We start from the raw sequence: 24,804 nt of genomic DNA, 5'->3' as shown, positions 1-24,804 counted from the left end.
GCGCAGGGTCCTTGGGCTGAAGCTTAAGGCGACGGCAGGGAAGGCAGGGTCCTTCTCTGAGGCAGTCGCGCAGGCACCGGCTGCGGGTAGCCGGTCACCGGGCGTCATGTATTACAAGTTTAGTGGCTTCACGCAGAAGTTGACTGGAACATGGGCTTCCGACGCTTACAGCCCTCAGGTACAGGTAGCTCCAGGCCCTCTCGGACAAAAGTGGCTGCCCGAGCCTCTGTGCCAGGCAGTCGTGGCGCCGGAACCGGGTGGGGTTTCTGCCTGCGGTTCGGTTTAGCTCGGCACCATCCCTCCCGGCGCCTCTCAACATCTTGCGGCGGCCATAAAGGCTCCTAATTCTGTAGCTGCTTCCCCGTCGGGGCTGGCCCGGGGCGGAAGTTGGGCCTGGCACTCAGCTGGGGTCAAGGTGACCTCCGAGGTCGCTGCTTCTGGGTCTTCGGGGTGGCTTGTGGGGTCGGCGTGGCCCAGAATGCGACCCCGAAGTTCGGCTTTGTCCTTTTTAAGGAGGTTTCGCTTTTGGTCTCCTCGGTGCTCCATTGCTTACCCCGCCCCGTGTAGCCCAAAAGCCTCATCAAAGCACGAGATTGGAGAGCTGGGATGACAGCCCCGAGGGAAGCCATAGGGGCAGGAGAGGCTGTAGGATCAGAATTAAGAGACCTAATGGGTTCTTTCAAATGTCCAGGTGAGCCTGGGCAGTTACGTGTAACGACCTTAACGTTTCTCAACGGTGAAATGGTTGATGGCCGTTATTTGAGTCTAAAAAGTATTCCAATTTCATTCAGATTTTGCCTGTTGAAGTTTGTCTCAGTGGTAGACTTTTTTTTTTTTTTTAAGTTATTTGAGAGGGAGCGCGGGCAGAGAGCCAGAGGGAGAGAGAATCCCAAGTAGGCTCCATACCATCAGCACAGAGCCCAAATGGGGGCTCCAGTTCACAAGTGTGAGATACCACCTGGGCTGAAATCAAGAGCTTAACCGACTGAACCACCCAGGTCCCCCTTCGGTTGTAGACTCTTAATATGAGCTAACATCGTGGCTTTGATGCTTTGATTTTATGGCCTTTCCCAGGATTACTTTATCGTGAGCTTAGTTTCATCTAGGGCAGCTTTCCTACAGGTGAAATGAAATGACTGGCAGTCTTTGGCAGGTGGTTGGTACTTGATAAGTGGTAGCTATTCTCCAGAAGTTGAGTGTTAGATACCATCATATTCCTTATCCTCATAGAGTAGTGTGGGAACGGTTCGTGAAATACGCAGTTGGAAAACTGGACTGGAATAGTAAGGATCCTAGGTGGGGTGTAAAGAATGCTCTATTATGTTACTTCCTCCTTTTTCTGGGGGACACAGCGGCTTGTCTAAGTGGGGAAGGTGTTTAAGAGTAATTTCAGTCTAAGATTGGACGTGCTGTTAATGTTAACTAGGGTAGAGAGGGAAAAAAGGGCAAGTTTTGGGGGGAGTGTGGGGTTCGGGAGGAAGGGTCCAGGTTTATAAATGTTGACCATTTGATGATGTCATGTTTGGTACCAGCTGGATTTATGAATATGAAGTTTAATAGAGCTGGGTGTCTTCAGCCCATAATTGGTAGAATCTGTGGTGGTGAGGGGATCATCCAGGGAGCATATAAGGAAGAAAGGTGGGAAGATGACTAGGCTACAGAAACGCGAAGCGGAGGGTAGAGGAGGAAAATTTATCAAAAGAACAAACCAGGTGGGGCGCCTGCGTGGCTCAGTCGGTTGAATGTTCGACTTCGGCTCAGATCATAGTCTTGAGGTTCAAGAGCTCAAGCCCAGCATTGGGCTCTGTGCTGACAGCTGGGAGCCTGGAGCCTGCTTCAGATTCTGTCTCCCTCTTTCTCTGCCCCTCCCCTGCTCGTGCTCTCTCTCTAAAAAAATAAAGAAACATTTTGAAAAAAACAAACCAAGATTAGAAGGGAAACCATCCTGGTGGTGTCACTGACGCCAGATGGGGTCAAAGAAAGATCAAAGGAGGTCAAAGAAGGAATTGTCCATAGGGATTTATTTATTTTGTAGATTACAGGGGAATAGCCATTTCTATCATATTTGTTTCAAAAGACATGTAGTTTTCATGCACTGATCTTAAATGTTACAATGTAATGAGTTGTGACAAATGCATACACTGTAACCTCCAGCCCTGTTAACATATAGGACATTCCATCACCCCTAGGAAGTTCCCTTCCCTACTCAGACTTTTATAAATAGTTTTGCATGTTTCTGAATTTCAGGGAAGTGGAACCACATGCTACTCTTTTATAAGGTTTTTTTGTCCTTCCATACTGTTTTTTGGTTTATTTTTGAAAGAGTGATAAAGTACGGCAGGGGAGGGGCAGAGAGAGGGAGACTGAGAATCCAAGCAGGTTCCAGGCTCTGAGCTGTCAGCACAGAGCTCGATGCAGGGCTTGAACTCATGACGCGTGACCATGACCTGAGCCGAAGTTGGATGCTTAACCAACAGTCACCCAGGCGCCCCAGCATATATTGAAATTAGCTCTCAGAGATTACCCTGAGATTAGCAGACATTTTTACCCTGAAATGCATGTGGTACAGATAGGGCCTTCAGATTTTTAGCACCTCTTAAATTGTGTTTCTCTTGAGAATTTAATCTTCTTAGTCACTTAAGGATTTCCTTTTTTCCCCCCTGGATCTGTTTTTATTTATTTATTTATTTTTAGAGCGTGAGCAAGTGGAGGAGAGGGGCAGAAGGAGAGAGTGAGAGAGAATGTCCCAAGCAGGCTTCATGCTTCTTAGTCACTTAAGGATTTCCTTTTTTTTTAAATCAGTTTTTAAAATTTTTTGTTTTTATTAAAAATTTTTTTTTGATGTTTATTTTCGATAGAGTGCGAACAGGGGAGGGGAGGAGAAAGAGGGAGACAGAATCTGAAGCTGAGCTGTCAGCACAGAGCCTGATGCGGGGGCTCGAACTCAAGAATTGTGAGATCATGACCTGAGCTGAAGTTGGACACTCAACTGACTGAGCCACCCAGGCGCCCCGATTGATTGATTGATTGGCTGATTGATTGAGAGAGCGCGAGCAAGGGCGGGGAGAAGGTGGAGAGAGAGAGGGAGAGAGAAAATAGCCCAAGCAGGCTCCACGCTATTTGCGGAGCCCTATGCGGGCTTATCCCAGGACTCTGGGAACATGACCTGAGCCGAAATCAAGAGCTCTTTGACTGAACCACCCAGGTGCCCAAGGATTTCTTAAGCTATGTTGAAAGAAGTGATACTGTTGTAGACTTTATCTATGGATTTCAGAGTGCTTGTGACAGGCACACACCCCACCCCACCCCCAAACCAGGTGTTCTGGCTTTGGTAATTAGGAGTACTTTAGTTTTTCCTTTCCTGGAAACGTTAACAATGTAAAATGTATGTTTGTAACTCTCAGTATTTCCTAAAGTGAATAAGCTAACATGCATTGAACAACTTGGTATAGAAAGGCTAGTTTGCTAACAATGGTACAGGTAGATCAATTTGATAAGTAATTGTATTTTCCAGTGGTTGATAGAAAAGTATTTTCCTTTTTGTGTCCTATGTCAAAATAAATTGAGGCTAATGAACACGGAAAGATGCTCAGCATCATTAGTCATTAGGGAAATGCAAATCAAAACTGCAGTGAGATACCACTTCACACCTGCTAAAATCAGAAGACAGACAACAGGTGTTAGTGAGAATGTCACGAAACAGGACCCCTACTGTATTGCTGGTGGGAATGTAAAATGATTCAGCTGTAGCAGGATTCTCCCACAGGAGTGGTGACACCAAGGCTTTTCTTTCCAGGAAGCAACTTTATTCTTGCCCACACTGCTCAGTTGGGTTTGTACTCAAAGCACTGAGCCCTGAATGCCACGTGGCGTAGTTTTTTAAGACGTTTTTTTACTTCTTTGTCTCCCATATATGGTAACACACAAACATGTAGTTTGATTAAGTGGTCTCCTGTTAACAAGGTCGTGAGGGATGTTGTCATTTATGCGTATAGGTCAGGTTGCCTTGAGGTTTTTGTCTTTCCTTAGGGAGGGGACCCTACCACACAGCCACTTTGGAAATAGTCCAGTAGTTTCTTAAAAAGTGAACATTTTGGGGTGCCTGGGTGGTTCATTCATTTAAGTGTCCGACTTTGGCTCAGGTCATGATCTTGCAGTCCATGGGTTCGAGCCCCGTGTCGGGCTCTGTGCTGACAACTCAGCCTGGAGCCTGCTTCAGATTCTATGTCTCTCTCTCTTTCTCTCTCTGCCCCTCCTCCGCTTGTGTGCACACTCACTCTCTCTCAAAAATAAATAAACGTTAAAAATTAAAAAAAAAAGAAAAAAGAAACGTGTTTACCTTATGACCCAACAGTTCTTCTAATTAAGAGGGCAGGATGACCTTCTAGGTAAAGGGACTTGTGGGAGTGATGGGGTGGGGGCTGCTGCAGGGGAATCACTGAGTAGTAAGTTTAGCTGTGGTAGGTGGAGATAGGTCATGAAGGGTCTCGGATGGTAGGACTTAATTTTGTGAGAAACAAATAGGAATTTGCAAAGCAACTTGATGCAGGAAGTTGTGGTAGAGTCTTATCCAGAGGTTGGAACAAGGACATACTTCTTACCTTTAGTTGCATGAAGGTGTATGATGGAGGAACAAGTATCATAACCAGAGCTGTGCTTCGAAAAGTTAGTCTACTGGGAGAGACCAGTGAAAGGATGCCTCTTATACCCATAGAATAGTTCAGGGTCTTCTGAGTGGGAAAGGAGAAACAGACGTCTGGGAGATAAGGACTTAGTGACTGATGAGGGAGATTGTGGGAATGAGAAAGGAGGACTCTGAGATGACAGTAATGAGAGGAGGGTGGTGCTGTCCTTAAAAACAGGGGGCTCCTGAATAGATTTGTGAGAAACTGGGTGAATTTAGGACTTGCAGAGTGTGACGTGTCTGGGAAACATGGAGGTGGTGATATCTAGCTGGCAGTTAGGAACAACTTGAGTCACTGCAGATTGAAACTTGATTCTAGTCCTAAATCAGAGTGCAAGAGGTTTTTGGTTTCTATCAGTTAAAAAAAATTTTTTTTAAAATATTTGTTTTTGAGAGAAAGAGAGAGCACGAGCAGGAGAGGAGCAGAAAGAGAGGGAGACAGAGTCCGAAACAGGGTCCAGGCTCTGAGCTGTCATTACAGAGCCCGACGCGGGGCTCAAACTCGGACTGTGAGATCATGACTTGAGCTGAAGTCGGGCGCTTAGCTGACTGAGCCACCCAGGTGCCTCTAAAAATTAAAAAAAAAAAAAAAATTGGGTAATTCTCTTATTTCTTCTCTTTCTCAAATCTAAAAGGTAGAGCAAAAGGGAAACTTGGGCCAGTCAGCTTCAGGGGGAAAAAAATCAAGCGTACGCCTCTAAAAATTTGGAGCAAGTAGTAGGGGCCCTTGGCTGCCTCGTTTGGTGGAGCTGGCTCTCTTGGATCTTGGGGTTGTGAGTTTCAGTCTGTGTTGAGTGTGGAGACTACTTAAAAATAAAATCTTAAAAAAAGTTATTTTGGAGCAATTAGACTAAGGAGAATTCAACTGCTAAATGGTTGTGGTTGAATGGTTTTAACTGTAGGGGTAGTGATTGTGTAAATAGCTAAGAGATTTGCTATTAAAAAGCAAAACCGGGGCGCCTGGGTGGCTCAGTCAGTTGAGTGTCCGACTTCGGCTTGGGTCATGATCTCATGGTTCGTGAGTTCGAGCCCTGCATCAGGCTCTGTGCTGACAGCTCAGAGCCTGGAACCTGCTTCGGATTCTGTGTCTCCCTCTCTCTGCCCATCCTCTGCTTGTGCGCTCTCTCTCTCTCTCTCTCTCTCTCTCTCCCCCAAAAATAAACATTAAAAAAAAATTAAAAAAAAAAAACACAGCAAAACCTGTGATTTCCATTTGGTCTACAGTCCACTATTTTAAGAACAGCATTCATTCACTAGTTTTCTTCTTCGTGGGAGGTATGGGAGGCTCTGCCATCAAGTGCTGATTTGGTTTACATGACTTTGGTTCTGAAATACTCAAGTCTACATTGTTGTGAAGCTATAGCTTATTTATACTTACAACAAATATTTATTGAATGTGCTTTTTGCTTTTTTAAGTCTAGGAAAGTAAGAGCAGTGAACAAAACCTGCCCTCATGGGGCTTCCATTGCAGTCGGGGAGACACAGTAAACAAAGTAAAATACAATATACCAAGTGCTGATAAGTGCTGTGGAGAAAGAGGGTAAGTGGGAGGACATGCCGTAAAAGGGTGGTGAGGGAATGTCTCACTGAGAAGGTGACACATGGGCAAAAACCTGAAGGAGGTGAGGGTGCCAGCCACGTGGATACCTAGAGAAGAGCATTGTAGGTAGAGGGAACAATGCCTGATGCCTGGGAGATTTAAGCGGCTTGTCTAGTGGGCTGGGGTGGAGAGAGGGGATGATGTTGGTGGTGGGGTGGTGGGGTTTGAAGGGTGCATCTCACGTGGGCCTGGAAGCCATTGTAGTAATTTTGGGTTTAGCTCAGTGAGATAGGACGCTTTGGGAGAGGTTTGAGCTGAGTAGTGATCTCTCCAATCACTGGTTGCTGCATTAAGAGTAGAATGCAGGGTAGCAAGTGTGGAAATGGAAGGAGGGTGAGCAGTTAAGAGGGTGTCATAAAGATCCAGGGGTTTGGGGGCACCTGGGTGGCTCAGTTGGTTGAGCCTTCGAGGCTTGACACCGGCTCAGGTCATAATCTCCCTCTTTCTCTGCCCCTCCCTTGATCTTGTTCTCTGTAAACTTAAAAAAAAAAAAAAAAAAAAAATCCAGGGGCTTGGACCAGAGTATGCATTGGTGGAGATGGGTGAGATGTGGTCAGATTCTGAATAGATTTTGAAGGTAGAGCCATAAGGATTTACAGTGTGTGTGCAGAATTAAGAATGATTCCAAGGATTTGGGCCAGAAAACCTGTAACTATGCTGTTGTCAGTTTTCAGATGGGGAGGCTCATAATTCTATATTGGGACAGCTGCAACCCTGGAAGAGGCATGCATGAAGGGATTTCCTTTCCTGTAAATACAGCTTCTTGGTTAATTAAGTCCACTCTTGAGAACCCCAGTGTCGGCCTTGTCTAGCTGCCTTGAAACATTGGAAACATTGACTGCTCTTAAATTGTTAGGAGGTTTAATGACAGATAGATGAATATCCATTCCTTTTATTGGTGGGGCCAGGACAGTTGAATTATTGATTGTATGGTATAATAAAATTGTGTAGGTTTGAATCCCATCTTCCTAATGGAATCTCTGAGCTTTGTTTTAATCATCTGTAACTTGGGCTGATAATACCTTATTTACAGGGTTGATGTGAAGAATATTCATGAAGGTTTTGTAGGATTCTGAGGATGTAGAATTTTATGATGTTAAAATATGCATATGAAGAAAGATTGGAGGAGAATATACAGTTCATAATGGTTGATGGGATAAGGTAATGGGATTATAGGTAATTTTAAAATTCTATATTCCAAACTTTTACAGTATTCTAAATGGAAATACGGAATTATTTAAAACCATTCAGATGGTTGATACTCCTGTTTTCAGATATTGTTCAACAGCTGCTGTAGTTCTGAATCACTTGATGGGTGAACAAACACTGAGCAATTAGGTATAATCCTTTCTAAAAATGCTCCACATTAGTCCTGTCAAAACAAGAATTTAATTTCAAACCATTTTTGGAGATGCTTGGTATAAAGGATTTTTCAATTTTTGCATTCAAGGAGAAATCCTTAGAGGAGAAAATACAGAGCTCACATGTTAAAATTTTCAGTTCAAAGAGCGATCCTTTTTTGCCTTCTTATCTCAGTCATTAGGACCTCTCTTCCCATCTCTGAATCCTTGTGAGTCTGAGTGTATTATATTACTAAATTTAGACTAGTGGCTTACTCACCAAACTTTACATGAATTATTGCTTTTAAGCAGTAGTTGAGAGGGGCAGTGGGGGCAGGTAGTGGAATACTTAAAAACCCAAGTGTCTCAGGGGCGCCTGGGTGGCTCAGTTGGTTAAGCATCTAACTTCAACTCAGGTCATGATCTCACAGTTCATGAGTTCGAGCCCCACATTAGGCTCTGTGCTGACAGCTGAGAGCCTGGAGCCTGGTTCTGAATCTGTGACTGACTGACTCTCTCTCTGTCTCCCTCTGCCCCTCCTCCACTCACACTTGCACGCATGTGCACACGCTCGCTCACTCTGTGTGTGTCTCTCTCTCTCTCTCTCTGTCAATAAGTAAATAAATAAATGTTAAAAAAAAATTAAAAAGCAGAAAACAAACCAAGTCTCTGGGCTTTAGAGAGGCCTGAATTTTGGCACTAAACTCCATCTTTTTTGCAACATGCTCTTAATTTTTTTTTTTTTCAACGTTTTTTATTTATTTTTGGGACAGAGAGAGACAGAGCATGAACGGGGGAGGGGCAGAGAGAGAGGGAGACACAGAATCGGAAACAGGCTCCAGGCTCCGAGCCATCGGCCCAGAGCCTGACGCGGGGCTCGAACTCACGGACCGCGAGATCGTGACCTGGCTGAAGTCGGACGCTTAACCGACTGCGCCACCCAGGTGCCCCTGCAACATGCTCTTAGGCAAGTTACCCTCTCTGATCTAGTTTTCTCCTCTATAAAATAGAAACAGTAACATCTTGGTAGGTTTGCTGGCAGGATTAAATGAGATGATGCTGTGAAATGCTTGACAGGATGCTGGGTGTATAACAAGGGCTCAGTAGATAATTAGTGGCTGTTATTCCATAACATTAATGTCCATAATGGCAGAGATCGTATCTGTCTTCTTCATCGTATATTTTCACTAAGTGTTCAGTAATATGTGCTGAGTGAGTGAATGCAGTGCAGATAATTCCCATTTGTGTGACTATGTCAAAGAAATAGAAACCAAGTTTACTTTTGGAGGGGGGAGTTTAATTGAAGTGTAGTTGATTTACAATATTAGTTTTAGGTGTATACAACGTAGTGATTTCACAATTACATACATTACAAAATGCTCACTACAGTAAGTGTACTTACTATCTGTCACCTTACAAAGCGATTTCGGCATTATTGACTATACTGTACTTTTCATCTTCCTGGCATGTATTTTATAACTGGATATTTGTACCTCTTTATTTCCTTCACCTCTTTCATTCTCTCGATCCCCCTCCCCTCTGGCAACCACCAGTTAGTTCTTTGTATTTGTGGGTCTGTGTATATTTTTTGTTTATTTTTTAGATTCCACACCTAAGTAGAATAATAATGGTATTTGTGTTTTTCTGCCTGACTTATTTCACTTAGAGTACCCTCATTCCTATCCAGGTTGTTGGCCAATGGCAAGATCTCATTTTTATGGCTGAATATTACTCCACATCTTCTTTATCCATTCATCTATTAGAGGACACTTAAGTTGTTTTTGTATTTTGGCTGTTGTAAATAATACTGCAGTAAACATAGGGGTGCACTTATCTTTTAGAACTGACATTTTTGTTTTCTTCGAGTAAATACCCAGAAGCAGAATTACTGGTTTGTATGGTATTTGTATTTTTAATATTTTGAGGAACCTGCATTACTGTTTTCCATAATGGGTGTACCAGTCTGTATTTCCATCAGCAGTGGATGAGGTTTGTTTTTTCTTTACATCCTTGCCAGCACTTGTTGTTTCTTGTCTTTTTGATACTTGCCATTCTGAGTGGTGTGAGGTGATACCTCACTGTGGTTTTTGATTTGTATTTCCCTGATAATTAGTGATATTGAACAACTTCTTATGTGTCTGTTGGCCGTCTGTAAGTCGTCTTTGGAAAACGTGTGTTCCAGGTCTTCTGTACGTTTTTTTGGTATTGAGTTGTATAAGTTCTTTATGTATTTTAGATAATAACCCCTTACTGGATGTATCGTTTGCACAGATCTTCTCCCATTCAGTAGGTTGCCTTTTTGTTTTGTTGGTTTCCTTCACTGTGCAAAAAGGTTTTTAGTTTGATGTAGTCCCAATTTATTTTTGCTTTTTTTTTTTAATGTTTATTTATTTTTGACATAGAGACACACACACATAGAGCATGAGTGGGAGAGGGGCAGAGAGGGAGGGAGACACAGAATCCGAAGCAGGCTCTAGGCTCTGAGCTGTCAGCACAGAGCCCGATGTGGGGCTCGAACTCACAGACCGCGAGATCATGACCTGAGCCAAAGTTGGACGCTCAACTGACTGAGCCACCCAGGCGCCCCTAAAGATTGGTGCCACATCTGTCAGGCAGTGTTGACAGACTTATCAAAAATGATATTTCCACTCTGCTTAATAGTTCTCTGCTTCTTTCTGTCTCATGGTAGTTCCTCGAGGGCTTTGACAATCAGCAGAGGCAAGAAGGTCCCACTTTAATCTGGGTTTATCTATTTGGAATGGTGAGTTTCGCTGTAATCCCTAGATCCTTCCAATCACCAGTTGCCTTGGCTATGTCATCACCAACCTTTTTTGGAATCAGACTCAGGCAGCTGATTTGTGGGTCAGGGCAGACATGGCATCAACTTTCCCACCGGTGCACCTCCATATATGACTTTGATCTCATTAGGGTTGAACTTAGGTGGCCTGGTGAAGGTGGCTGGATGAACCCAGATTTGGGATGACCAAAAATAGTTGCACCTTCACCTTCTCCGCCAAAAGTCAAAAACATTTTTTTTTTTTTTTTTTTTTTTTAAAAGTAAGCTCTAGGGGCACCTGGGTGGCTCAGTTGGTTAAGTGTCCAGCTTCAGCTCAGGTCATGATCTCACAGTTCATGGGTTTGAGCTGCACATCGTGCTCTGTGTTGACAGCTCAGAGCCCAGAGCTTGCTTTGGGTTCTGTGTCTCCCTCTCTCTTTGCCCCTCCCCTGCTCGTGCTCTGTCTCTCTCTGAAAAATAAACATTACAAAAATAAATACAATAAAATAAAGTAAGCTCTACGCCCAGTGTAGGGCTTGAACTCATGACCCTAGAATCTAGAGTCACATGCTGTGCCACTGAGCCAGTCAGGTGCCCCCAGTTTCATTCTTTTGCATGTAGCTGTCCAGTTTTAATAACACTGCTAATGAAGAGACTGTCATTTCCCCATTGTATATTTTTGTCTCCTTTGTTGTAGGGTTGACCATATAAGTGTCAGTGTTGTATTTCTGGGCTCTGTATTCTGTTCTGTTGATCTGTGTTTTAGTGCCAGTACCATACTGTTTTGATTACTGTAGCTTTTAGTATATGTTGAAATTTGCGATTGTGATAACTTTAGCTTTGTTCTTTCTCAAGATTGCTTTGGCTATTTGGGATCTTTTGTGATTACATACAAATTTTAGGGTTATTCTAGGTCTGTGAAAAATCTTATTGGTATTTTGATACGGATTGCATTGAATATGTAGGTTGCTTTGGGTTATGTGGGCATTGTAACAGTATGAATTCTTCCAATTAATGAGCCTGGTATATTTTTTCATTTATGTGTGTCTTCAATTTCTTTCATTACTGTCTTAATAGTTTTTGAAGTGCAGGTCTTTCACCTCCTTGGTTAAATTTATTCCTTAGATATTTTATTCTTTTTGATGCAGTTGTAATTGGGATTGTTTCCTTAATCTCTCTGCTTCTTCATTGTTAGTAGATATCAAAATGCCACAGGTTTCTTTAATTTTGTATCTTGCAACTTTACATGTATTGTAATAGTTTTTTGGTTGAGCCTTTAGGGTTTTCTTTTCCTTTTTCTTTTTCTTTTTTAATTTTTTTATTTTTTAGAGAGAGAACATGAACAGGAGAGAGGGACAGAGGGAGAGAATCTTAAGCAGGGCTCAGTCTCACACCCTGGGATCATGACTTGAGCTGAAATCGTGAGTCAGACACTCAGCTGACTGAGCCATCCAGGTGCCCCTAGGGTTTTTCTTATGTCAGCTGCAAATAGTGAAAGTTTTTACTTTTCTCTTACCAGTTAGGATATGTTTTATTTCTTTTTCTTGTTTGATTACTGTGGCTAAGACTTCCAATACTGTGTTGAATAAAAGTGAAAATGGACATCCTTGTCTTGTTCCTGATCTTAGAGAAAAAGCTTTCACTTTTCACCATTGAGTATGATGTTAGCTGTGGATTTGTTATATGTGGTCTTTATTATGTTGAGGTATGTTCCCTCTAAACCCACTTTGTTGAGAGTTTTTATCATGAATGGGTCCGATGTTTTGTCCGATGTTTTTTCTCATCTGTTGAGGTGATAATGTGATTTTTATCCTTCATTTTGTTAATGTTGTGTATCACTTTGATTTGTGGATATGAAACCAATCTTGCATCCTGGAGTAAATCCCACTTGATTGTGGTGAATGATCTTTTTAATGTATTGTTGAATTTAGTTTGCTAATTTTGTTGAGTATTTTTTGCATCTGTATTCATCAGAGATACTGGACTGTTAGATATATCTATATATCTATATATATCTATATCTATATACATAAAATTTGTATTGTCTTTGGTTTTGTTATCAGGGTAATGCTCGCTTTGTAGAATGAATTTGGAAGAGTTTTTTGGAATCATTTGAGAAAGATAAGTGTTAACTCTCTTTTTTCTTACTATTTTTTATTTTAAAAAAATTTTAACATTTATTTTTAAGAGACAGTGACAGAGGCATAGAGAGAGGGAGAAATAGAATCTGAAACAGGATCCAGGCTCTGAGCTGTCAGCATAGAGCCTGACATGGGGTTTGAACTGGTGAATCGCGAGACCATGACCTGAGTTAAAGTCAGATGCTTCACTGAGCCACCTAGGTGCCCTCTTATTATTTTTTTTTTAACGTTTATTTTATTTTGAGAGAGAGAGAAACAGAGTGTGAGCAGGGGAGGGGCAGAGAGAGAGAGGGAGACACAGAATCTGAAGCAGGCTGCAGGCTCTGAGCTGCCAGCACAGAACCTGACGCAGGGCTCGAACTCACGAACTGAGAGATCATGACCTGAGCCAAAGTCGGATGCTTAACCGACTGAGCCACCCAGGTGCCCCTTAACTCTTCTTTAAATGTTTAGTAGAATTTGCTTGTGAAGCATGTGGTCCTGGGCTTTTCTTTCTTGGGAGGTTTTTTTTTTTTTTTTATTACAGATTCACTTTCACTGCTAATAATTGGTCTGCTCAGGTTTTCTATTTCTTCCTGATTGAGTCTTGGAAGGCTTGGCATGTTTGTAGGAATTTATCCGTTTCTTCTAAGTTGTCCAACTTGTTGGCATATAATTTTCATAATAGTCTCTTATAATCCTTTGTATTTCTGTGGTGTCAGTTGTAACTTCTATTTGTGATTTTGAGTTGTCTTTTTCTCGGTAAGTCTGGCTAAAGGTTTATCAATTTTGTTTATCTTTTTGCAGAACTAGCTCTTAGTTTCATTGATCTTTTTTTAGTCCCCATTTCACTTATTTCTACTATTAGTCTGTGTTTAACTTCGTTCTACTATAATTGTTATTTTCTTCTTTCTACTAACTTTGGTCTTTGTTCTTTTTCTGGTTCCTTTAGGTGTAAAGTTAAGATTCAGATATTTCTTGTTTCTTGAAGTGGACCTTCATTGCTATAAACTTTCCTCTTAGAACTGCTTTTGTTGTATCCCAGAGATTTTGAACATTGTTTCCATTTTCATTTCTCCATGGATTTTTAAATTTCCCTTTTGATTTCTTCTTTGACCCATGGGTTGTTCAGGAGCATGTTGTTTAGCCTCCATGTGTTTTTGTTTTTTTCCATTTTTTTCCCTGTAATTGATTTCTGGTTTCATACTGTTGTGATTGGAGAAGATGCTCTGTCTTATTAAGTTAATTGAGACTTGTTTTGTGGCCTAATATGTAATCTGTCCTGGAGAATGTTCCACGTACACTTGAAAAGAATGTATATTCTGCTGTTTTGGGATGGAATATTCTATATATATCTGCTAGGTCTGTCTGGTTTAATGTTGTTCAAAGCCATATTGATTTTTATGTCTGGATGCTTTATCCATTGATGTAAGTGGGTTGTTAAAGTCCCCTGCTGTTATTGTGTTACTGTCAATTTCTCCCTTTGTGCCTATTACTATTTGCTCTGTATATGGTGCCCCTGTGTTGGGTGCATGGATAGATATTTACAGTTGTTATATCGTCTTGTTGGATTAATCTCTTTATATAATGCCCTTCTTTGTCTCTTATTAGAATTTTTGTTTTAAAATTTTTTTAATGTTAATTTATTTTTGAGAGAGAGAGCTCTCACATGGGTGGGGAAGGGGCAGAGAGAGAGGGAATCTGAAGCAGGCTCCAGGTTCTGAGCTGTCAGCACAAACACCAATGTGAGGCTTGAATTCACTAACTACATGATCTTAGCCTGAGCTCAAGTTAGACAGTTAACCACCTGAGCCACCCAGGTGCCCTTTTACTGTCTTTATTTTAAATTCTACTTTGTCTGACATAAGTTTGCTATCCCAGCTTTCTTTTTGCTTCCATTTATGTGGGGAATATATATATTTTTTATATCCCTTAACTTTCAGTTTGTATGTGTCTTTAGGACTGAAAGAGCCTCTGGTAGGCAGCATATAGATGGGTCTTGTTTTTTATTCATTGAGTCACCTTGTCTTTTGATTGGAGTATTTAGACCATTTACATTTAAAGTAATAATTGACAGGTTTATGCTTATCGCTGTTGTGTCAGTTGTGTTCTTATTGTTTTTGTAGGTTTTGTTTCTTCTACTTCTCTTGTAATTGATGACTTTAGTGTTTTACTTGGATTCCTTTCTTTTTATTCTTTGTGGATTTGTATAGGTGTATGGTTAGCATGAAGTTCATATATAACATCCTAAGTATATAGCAGTCTATATTAAGTTGATGGTTGCTTAAGTTCAAACACATTCTAAAAGCACTACATAATAAACCCTCCCCCATGTTTTATGTGTATAATGTCATATTTTACATCTTTTTATTTTGTGACTATCAGTGAATTAAAAAAATTTTTCTTTAATGTTTATTTTTGAGATAGAGACAGAGTGTGAGCAGGGGAGGGGCAGAGAGAGAGAGGGAGACACAGAATCTGAAGCAGGCTCCAGGCTCTGAGCTGTCAGCACAGAGCCTGACGTGGGGCTCGAACCCATAAACAGTGAGATTGAGCTGAACCCATGACCTGAGCTGAAGTCGGACACTTAACTGACTGAGCCACACAGGCACCCCAATGAATTTTTTATTAATACTTATTTATTTTGAGAGAGAACACAAGCAGGAGGAGGAGAGGGGCAGAGAGAGGTAGAGAGAGAATCCCAAGCACCCTTCATGCTGTCAGCGCAGAGCCTGACATGGGGCTTGATTCCACGAGTTGTGAGATCATGACCCGAGCCAAAATCAAGAGTTGGACAGGACACTTAACCCGCTGAGCCCCTCAGGCACCCCTCAGCAAATTTTTTAGATGTAATTGATTTTACTACTCTTGTCTTTGAACTTTCATACCAGTTTTATAAGTGATTGATTTACTACCTTTATTGTGTTTGTTTTTACCAGTGAAGTTTTTTTCCTTTCATAATTTTCTTTTAGTTATGGCCTTTTCTTTTCCACTTAAAGTCCCTTTAACATTTCTTCTAAGGTTAGTTGAGTGGTGATGAACTTCTTTAACTTTTGTCTGGGAAACTCTTATTTGTCCTTCAGTTCTGAATGATAATCTGGTCAGGTGGAGCATTCTTGGTTATAGGGTTTTTCCTTTCAGTCAATGCTTTGCATATATTGTACCACTCCTTTCTGGTCTGCACTGATTTTGCTGGAAAATCAGCTGATAGCCTTTATGGGGTTTTCTTTGTACATAATTAGTTGCTTATCTCTTGCTCCTTTTAAGATTCTGTCTTTAATTTTTGACATTTTGTTGTTATTGTGTCTTGGTACGGACCTTCCTGGGGTTCATCTTGTTTGGGACTTTCTCTGCTTCCTGAACCTAGATGTCTGCTTTTCCCAGGTTAGAGAAGTTTTCAGCTTTATTTCTTTAAATAACTTTTCTGCCCCTTTCTCTCTTTTCCTTCTAGGACCCCTATAATGTGAATATTAGTACAGTTGACATTGTCATATGGGTCCCTTTAACCTATCCACATTTTTTTCTTTTATTTTTTAATGTTTTTATTTTTGAGAGAGAGTGTGAGCAGGGGAGGGGAAGGGGCAGAGAAAGAGAGAGAGAGAGAAAACACAGAATCTGAAGCAGGCTCCAGGCTGAGCTGTCAGCATAGAGCCAGATGTTGGACTTGAACTCGTGAACCATGAGATCATGACCTGAGCTGAAGTCAGGTGCTCAACCTACTGAGCCACCCAGGTGCCCCATCCTCATTTTTTCTTATTCTTTCCTTTTGCCGTTCAGCTTGGGTGCTTTCTGTTACTTTGTCTTCCAGATTGTTGATCTGTTTATCTGTATCTTCTAATCTGCTGATTCCTTCTAGTGGTTTTTCATTTCAGTTACTGTATTTTTCAACACTGATTGGTTCTTTCCTAGTTCTTCTTTGAGTTCTCTTAAACTCTTTCTCAATTCCGGTGAGCATCTTTATGACCATTGCTTTGAACTCTTTATCAGGTAGATTGCTTATCTCCATTTTTTTGGGTTCTCTTTCTGAAGTTTTGTTCTTTTCTTTGGAATGTATTCTTTTTTCTCATCTTGTTTGACGGTCTATGTTTGTTTCTATGTAGGTGAAACAGTTACCTTCTCCAGTCTTAAAGGGGTAGCCTTGCGTAGGAATGTGCCTTGTATAGACTGTGTGTGCCTGGTGGCTTTGTTTGGCTAGAGCTGTAGTGGGCATGGGCTGAGGGCACATTCACAGGGCACATTCCCTGTGGGATGGTGGGAGCTGGGGTGAGTTCAGACCAGGTGGTTCAGGAGTGCTTGGTTCCAGTGCAGCCCTACTGGGACAGCAGGAGCTGGGTTGTCCTCAGGCTCTCTACCTTGGGCCTCTCCCTAGTGGGATGGCTGAAAGAGCCTCTGGTAGGGCAGGTATGGGTTGGGCTGCTCTGCGTAGGAAGTACCCTGACTGGCTGGCTGGAGCTGAAGCAGATGCAGGCCCGGGGTGTCCCAGGGTGTTTCTTGCCTGGGCCACCTTGGTGAGATAGCTAGGGCTGTAGTTGGTGCAGGCTGGGGTAGCACCTTGGTGGGACCGTTGGAAGTGAGGCAGGTGCATGTGGTGGGGGACGCCTGGGGCTAGAGGGTACAGGCTGGCTAGAGTGCCTGCTCCCATCTGCACTATCAAGGTAGAGGGGGGAACATAATGGTGCTTGCTAGCACCTTCTAACCAAAGAGAGTTCTAACAGTTCCCCTACCATTTAGTAGTTGCTCTAGGGTTAATAAATGGGTTTCCTTCACTTACAGTCTATTTACTGTTTATACTGTTGTGTGTGTGCGGTTTTTTGTTTTTTGTTTTTGTTTTTGTTTTTGTTTTGCCATGGCTCAGGTTGGGTGAATCTGTGCAGGCCTATCTGTGCTATCCCTCCCTACTTCAGTTCCTCCTATCAGGGTGGGATTCCTGTTGTTACATTCCTGTTGTTACATTTCTATTGTTAACACCCCCCTTCCCCCCATCTCTGTCTCCAGCTGTTCTCTGTGTGGTCATGCTATCCTTTGTTGTGTGGAAGCTGTTGAATCAGCCTTCAGTTCTTATTCAGGAGGAATTGCTCTCTGTGTAGGTGTAGATTTGGTGTGTTCCTGGGAGGAGGTGAGTTCAGCGTCTTTCTATGCTGCCGTCTAGGACCGAAACCCAAGTTTGCTTTAATACTTTTTTGTTGCCCTGTTGATCCTAATGCTTACCTGGTAGGAGTATCATTGAGGCTTTCAATAATATGATCTTTAGGTCTTGTCAGTTATAGGTAAATTTATATTTCTTTGAAGAGATCAAGAACCAGGGGTCTGACAACTATGTTAATTTGAGCAAAGGGTTTTTTTTCCCTCCTTCATCTGTAAAATAGAAGAGGGTGGGCTTGAACTCTGCTTTCTAACTTTAAAGTTTTTATTTTTTGTAGTTAGAATTTAATATAAAAGGATGTGTTTTATTGGTTTGTAACTCTAGCTCCTATCTTAATGTGCAGGTTATTTTGGAGAATCGTCTTGATCTATATTTGCCACTGTAGATTTACTCCATCAGATAGAAAACCAGAGTTTCCCTTGGGTTCCTTTTTTTTTTTTTTTTAATAGCTTTATTGAAATATAATTCACATACCATACATTCACTCATTTAAAGTGTACAACTCAGTGTTTTAGTGTAACCATGTGCAACCATTACCGCATTAATTTTAGAGCATTTTCATGCCCTCGAGAAGAAACCTATAACCTGCAGTTATCACCCCCCTATTGCTTATTCCCCAGCCCTAAGCAGCTGCTTATCTACTTTCCATTTTTCTAGGTTTTCTTGCTTTGGACTTTCATATGAATGGGATCATATAATCTGTGGTCTTTTGACTAGCTTCTTTTACTTGGCATTGCCTGTAACAGTACTTTGTTTTTCTTCCCCTTTAAGTTCTTTTTAAGCCTGTGGGTCCTTCTATCCATATGGCTCTAGGAGTTGCTAATAGCAAACCTGTGTTAACTCCCAAGTCTCATTCTGTTTATATTTATTGACTGTAAATATTCAATGTTAAGCACATATTTATTATGCTGTTTTTTCAGTGGTAGATACTATTACTTTTGTATACGTGTCACAGATGAGAACATTGAAGTTTCCTTAAGTTTTATTATTTGTTTTTTAACTTATGGGTTTATTAATGCCGGAAATTTCAATTGCTCTAATTTTTTTGTTTTCTGGTCCTGAAAGACAAGTCTCTTACCATTGCAGGCTCTTCCAGATTGGGCTTTTTCTTTACAGTGTGTCTGGAAAGTTTCTGAAGTCTACTCTGGGGTTGGAAGTCCTGTGTTAGTACATCAGCTCACCCAGAGGAGAAAAGGGACAGCCAGGTCCCTTTTGAAATGTAGCCAAAAGTTCATACAGATTAAAAATGTTTTATTGAGGGGCACCTGGGTGGCAGAGTCAGTTAAGCCTCTGACTTCAGCTCAGGTTATGATCTCACCGTTCATGAATTTGAGCCCTACATTGGGCTCTGTGCTGACAGCTCAGAGCCTGGAGCCAGCTTTGGGTTCTGTGTCTCCTTCCCTCTGCCCCTCCCCCATTCATTTTCTTTCTCTCTCTCTCTCTCTCACTCACTCACTCACTCACTCTCGCTCTCAAAAATAAAAATCTTAAAAATGTTTTATTGATTTGATAGGAAGGTAGACATAATAGGTTTTCTGGAAGCTCAGATTGGGCTTTTGTGATTGTTTGCTTCTCTCTCCCTCACCTCAAACCCCCATCTTAATGGCAGGGAATTCTTGATGGGGTTTGCTGTGGGAAAGTGTTTTGTTAAAAGTTTAAGGACTTTAAATCTTAAAATTAAAGGCCTTGTAATGCAAACTTGGAGAGCCTTTCCTTCCCTCTTGTGTGGTTGAATGACTGCCTCCATGATTTCAGATAGCCTGCTTGTTGAAGGTTGTTCATATGCCCAGACATGCTTTCAACTTGACATTTTCCTTTTTCTTACAGGGATTAAGGCCTGTGGTTTCCACAGAAGCACCGCCAATCATATTTGCCACACCCACCAAACTGAGTTCTGATTTTACTGCATATGATTATGCTGGGAAAAACAAAGTTCCTGAGCTGCAGAAGCTTTTCCAGGTGAGAGAAAACACTAGAGGAGACACTAGAGAATGACTTGTTATTTTGGCAGTGAGTTTTCTTCTAATTGTTTTTGCTTGCTTGATATTAAAATTCACTGAGCTGTTAGAAGAGGCTCTCTTGGGTTTGCTGGTCAACAGAGAGCAGCCAGAATTGGATTTCAGAATATTATTAATGTTAATCTACATACAGATAATTGAGAGGTCAGTGGCCCGGCTGCATCTCTGGTGCCGTGGGAGCGAGTGTTTGTTATTGCTGTTGCTAGAAGGTAGCTTCCCATATCCTCAGAAATATGTGCAGATTCAGGACTGGCTTGGGGACTTTTGGTCAGGTTAATCCCTTTTTTTTTTTTTTTTTTAGGTTAATCCCTTTTTAATCTGATAAATAAGACTTGATTGGGCATTTGGAGTCTTGAGTTATAGTGGGGGAGGGAGTTTGGAGACTGCAAAATAATGGATTAAACATTTTATGGAGACTCTCTTTTTTTTTTTTTTTTAATTTTTTTTTCAACGTTTTTTATTTATTTTTGGGACAGAGAGAGACAGAGCATGAACGGGGGAGGGGCAGAGAGAGAGGGAGACACAGAATCGGAAACGGGCTCCAGGCTCCGAGCCATCAGCCCAGAGCCTGACGCGGGGCTCGAACTCACGGACCGCGAGATCGTGACCTGGCTGAAGTCGGACGCTTAACCGACTGTGCCACCCAGGCGCCCCTTGTTATCTTTTTAAGTAGGCTCCAGGCCCAGGGTTTGAACTCACAACCCTGAGATTAAGAGTTACGTGCTCTACCAGCTGAGCCAGCCAGGTGCCCCTAGAGTCTTTTTCTTTTTAAACAAGGGTTTACCAGCTTAATGGAAAGAAACTGAATACAACATGACTTGAGCCTACTAACTGACCTGGTGTGCTCAGACATCACTGACTAATGATCAGAAGTCAAACTAAATGTGGAGCATGTCTTGTGCCTGCAGTCATTTAGCTGTGGGTTACTTTTGCCTTTAAAAGAAATTCACCAGTGCGACTGGCCTAGTTAAGCAATATATGATAAATTCCTTAGAAACTTGAAATTTGTTGCATGCAGGTTCCTGAGGCCCCATTTTGGAGAATGACTTTGGCCTTCCAAGCTTTAGCTGCGTATTTAAGAAAATGTACACCACTGTTGAGTCAGGATTCTAAGGGATTGGTGGTTTTTCCCCTGCAGTGTGTTGATGCCTTAGTTATGAAGACCTATTAGCCTAAACTGTAAAGTCTTCTTATTAACCATGTCCTTGATAATCCTTGCTTTCCAGAAGTCCGACGGTGTGCCCATCCACCTGAAACGAGGCCTGCCTGACCAAATGTTGTACCGGACCACCATGGCGCTGACAGTGGGAGGGACCATCTACTGCCTGATTGCTCTCTACATGGCTTCGCAGCCCAAAAACAAATGAGTTAGGCTGCAGAGGACTGGTTTGCTTTTTGGCATAAACCCTTTGAATTTTCATTTTTCATTGTTGTGTAAACATTTTCTTTTTTACTTGAATGGTTTACTTAACATTTTCCCAGAAAAATAGATATTAAGGCCGTATTTTGGTTTGTTTATGAAATGCACATGGTCCATCAGAGCTCATTGGATAGTTAAGACTATTGTTTAAAGAAATGCTGCTGCTCTTTGAGCTCCTGATTTCCCTGGAGGTTCTGGACGAAGGTTGCACACAGGCTCATTAACAGCAGTCTGTGTGGAGATCCTTAGGGACTTATGGTGGTGTTTTTGAGCATGGGGTGCAGAAGCCTTTCTGGATTTGGATGTGACTGAGGAAGGAAGACAGAGGCCAAGGCCAGGAGCATGAAACAGGAGTTTGAGTTAGTAGACACCTTAGGGATTTTTCCTTCTTGTGACAAAATGTTAAGAAAAGTTATTTGTTGCCTGCCTCTATTCATTGGGCAGTTTGTTTCCAAGGGTTATTTGCCTCATCTCCGATCACTAGTGAAATTTTACGTGTAATTGTTATGTATTTATTCCACCTTGGGAACAGAGAACATCTGTTTAGTGTTGCACTTTGGAGCAGTGTGTTTTATTAATGCAGCTGTGACACAGATTCTCCTTTACCTTTTCAAAATGTTATGGCTTTAAATTGTGATTTATTTTGAATGTGGAATAAATACATGAATGAAAAATATAAATTTTGAAGTCCTTTTGAATGACCTTTCAGAATACTTTCAGAAAACCAGAGGCATCTTAAACCTGAGTCTAATTTCTTTCTTTTTAATTGGGCACCAGATAATCTTTACAAAGTAGTTCCTCAAAGTCAAGTAATAGGCCAATGGCATATTGATGATTACCATATGGTTCCTTGTAAGAAACCAGCTTGCCCCTTCGTGAAATGTGCCTGTAATACACAGTTCTTTAGACATTAATTTCCTGTGCTGTCACAATTGGTAGATTTCACATACCCTATATTAATGCTGAGAAAAGGTGGGATTTTATTTTATAGAAAGTGGTAGTCTGTTATCTTGCCATAGCGAAGAAGAGTGACCTTTTACTAAGGATAAAATAAACACTCACTAGCATCCTCACTGGCTAGGAAGCCCTTATTTGCCTATACAAATCTAAACTGTATTCTTCTCTGGTATTTCCCCCAAGTTTTTAGTTTGAAAACTTTCAGACTACAGGAAGATTATAAGAATAGTATGATATACACAGTATATCCTTCACTTAGCAATAATTGCCACCTTTGCCTTTTCTTGCTCTCTTACAAATGGCGGGCACACAATGAATGTACGTAAGCACATTTGTTTTTTGCTGAATCATTTAAGATTAAGCCATGCAATTGCAATAGTTCAGCCATAATTCCTTTAGGCGGTGTCTCCCAAGAATAAGGACATTCTCCTTCATGATCATAACATAGTTGCCACACTCAGATTAACATTGACAACAATACTATTTAATATACTATATTTAATTTTCCCAGGTATCACAATGATGTATCCTTTATAGTTGTGTTTTTAAAAATAACAACTTTATTGGGATATAATTCACATACCATACAATTCACCTATTTTTTTGTTTGTTTATTTTTGAGAGAGGGAAAGCTTGAGCAGGGGAGGGGCAGAGAGAGAGGGAGACACAGAATCTGAAACAGGCTCCAGGCTCTGAGCTGTTAGCACAGAGCCTGATGGTGGGACTCTAACCCACGAACCATGAGATCATGACCTGAGCCGAAGTCGGACGCTCAACCGACTGAGCCACCCAGGTGCCCCCAATTTACCTATTTAAAGTGTGCAATTCAGGGGTGCCGGGGTGGCTCGGTTGAGTGTCTTTTTTTTTTTTTTTTTAATGTTGACTTATTTTTGAGAGGGAGGGAGGGAGGGAGAGGGGGAGAGAAGCAGGCTTCAGGCTCTGAGCTGTCAGCACAGAGCCCAATATGGGGTTTGAACCCATGAACGGCGAGGTCATGACCTGAGTGGAAGTTGGATGCTCAACCGACTGAGCCACCCAAACTCCCCAAGAGTCCCACTCTTGATTTCATCTTAGGTCATGATCCCAGGGTCTTAGGGATTGAGCCCCCTTTGGGGCACGCTGAGCGTGGAGCCTGCTTAGGTTTCTCTCTTTCCCCCCACTTCTGCCCCTCCCCCTCTGCTTCTGCGCACACACACTTGCTCTCTCAGAAACATTTAAAGTGTACAGTTGAGTGGTTTTTATCATATACAGAGTTGTGCAACCATCACCACAATCAATTTTAAAATATTTTCATGACCCTAAGAGGAAGCTCTCTGCCTGTGCCTGTTAGCAGTTGTTCATCTTCCCCACCCCACCTCCTAGCCTTAGGCAACCACTGATCTCTATTTTCTGTCTCTATAGATTTTTTTTTTTCTGGGTATTTTATGTAAATATCTTTTTTTTGTTTGTTTGTTTGAGAGAGATCCAGCGCACAAGAGGGGCAGAGAGAGAGAATCCCAAGCAGGCTCCACACTGTCAGCATCAAGCCCGATGTGGGGCTCAATCTCACAAACCTGTGAAGTAATGACCTGAGCCGAAATCAAAAGTCAGACACTTAACCAACTGGGCCGCCCAGGTGCCCCGTAAATATCATTTAACGTGTGATCTTCTGTGACTGGTTTCTCTCATTGTAATGATTTTGAGGTTCATCCATGTTGTGGCATTGTGTCAAAACTTCATTCCTTTTCGTGGCTGAATAATGTTTCATTGTATAGACACCCCACATTTTGTTTATCTGTTCATCAGTTGATGGATTTGGGTTATTTCCACTTTTGACTACTATGAATATGCTTAGATGGAAGTTGATATACAGGTTTTTGAACAGGCCTATGTTTTCATTTCTCTTGGGTACATGCCTAGGATATACCTAGGAGTGGAATTGCTGGGTCATATGGTAACTCCGTGTTTATTTTTTTGAAGAATTGCCAGACTTCCTAAATCAGCTTTATCATTTTACATTTCTTCCAGCAGTGCCAGTTGGCTTTTGTTTTTAGTTTCAGGATCCATTCAAGGATCACACATTGTCTTTAATTGTCATGTCCCTTTAGTCTTTTTTGATCCAGAGTAGCCCCAGTGCCCTTCGTCACAGTTTGGAGAGTTCAGGGCGGTGTTTTGCAGAACATCCTTCAACTTGGATTTGTCTTACTGTCTCCTTTTGATTGGGTTGAAGTTAAAACATTTTTGTCAGGAATTCTTCATATACGATGTATTCTTACTATATCAAGTGGCACTCGATACCAGTTTGTCCCATTATTGGCAATTTGAAGTTAGGATAACTTAATTCAGCTGTTGTCTGTTAGATTTCTCCCTTATAAGATACCCTTTCCCTTTGTAACTAGTAAGTAATCTATGGGGTGGTAGTTGAGACTGGGAATACCCTGTTCTCGGCAGTGTTGTACCCAGTATAGTAGTCCTTGGTGATTCTTGACTGAATCATTTATTCCTTAAGGTGGTTGTAAAAAAGTGATTCTGTAGTCTGTCATTCCTTCTACACTGTTGACATTTTCCTGGGAAGCTGGGTTACCCCCACTCCTTTAAGAAGCTTTAGTGTAATTTCCTCATTCACTATAATAACCATCCCTGTCATTAATCATTCCAGTGCTTAAATGCAGCCCAGACTTTGCTTCCGTGTCCTTTTGACATGCCCCATCCGTGTTTGTGTGTTTTCTGTACGTTCTGACACACAAGATGCTTTCTATGCTTACCT

General features: G+C 41.6%; 1 protein-coding gene and 1 long non-coding RNA gene across 4 annotated transcripts; both read left to right on the top strand.

Annotated features, from left to right (window-relative positions):
* Nucleotides 1-19: 19 nt before the first annotated feature.
* On the top strand, nt 20-21,781 carry LOC131484680 (cytochrome c oxidase subunit 7A-related protein, mitochondrial). Its single transcript, XM_058683173.1, has 3 exons — nt 20-178; nt 19,491-19,622; nt 20,908-21,781. Exons 1-3 carry the CDS (start codon nt 107-109, stop codon nt 21,046-21,048), a joined length of 345 nt encoding a protein of 114 aa, XP_058539156.1. The 5' UTR covers nt 20-106; the 3' UTR covers nt 21,049-21,781.
* LOC131484681 (uncharacterized) lies at nt 832-17,128 on the top strand. Of its 3 annotated transcripts, XR_009248391.1 has the most exons (4): nt 832-1,283; nt 6,101-6,224; nt 12,464-14,954; nt 15,005-17,128. It is a non-coding gene; the product is annotated as an uncharacterized LOC131484681 (long non-coding RNA). The 3 variants fall into 3 exon arrangements; XR_009248392.1 differs by having other exon boundaries at nt 12,464-17,128; XR_009248390.1 differs by lacking the exons at nt 12,464-14,954; nt 15,005-17,128 and adding an exon at nt 10,314-10,654.
* Nucleotides 21,782-24,804: the final 3,023 nt, after the last annotated feature.

Source organism: Neofelis nebulosa, chromosome 9 (assembly GCF_028018385.1).
Source record: "Neofelis nebulosa isolate mNeoNeb1 chromosome 9, mNeoNeb1.pri, whole genome shotgun sequence".
In the NCBI taxonomy this organism is placed as follows: Eukaryota; Metazoa; Chordata; class Mammalia; order Carnivora; family Felidae; genus Neofelis; species Neofelis nebulosa.
The sequence above is the reverse complement of the archived record's forward strand: the minus strand, read 5'-3'. Positions and strand labels throughout refer to the sequence as shown.

Excerpts from the sequence above, each read along its gene's own strand:
- LOC131484680 (XM_058683173.1), top strand. The coding sequence starts at position 107 with ATGTATTACAAGTTTAGTGGCTTCACGCAGAAGTTGACTGGAACATGG. Across the intron at positions 179-19,490 it reads CCGACGCTTACAGCCCTCAG|GGATTAAGGCCTGTGGTTTC; the intron begins GTACAGGTAGCT and ends TTTTTCTTACAG. Across the intron at positions 19,623-20,907 it reads AGCTGCAGAAGCTTTTCCAG|AAGTCCGACGGTGTGCCCAT; the intron begins GTGAGAGAAAAC and ends CTTGCTTTCCAG.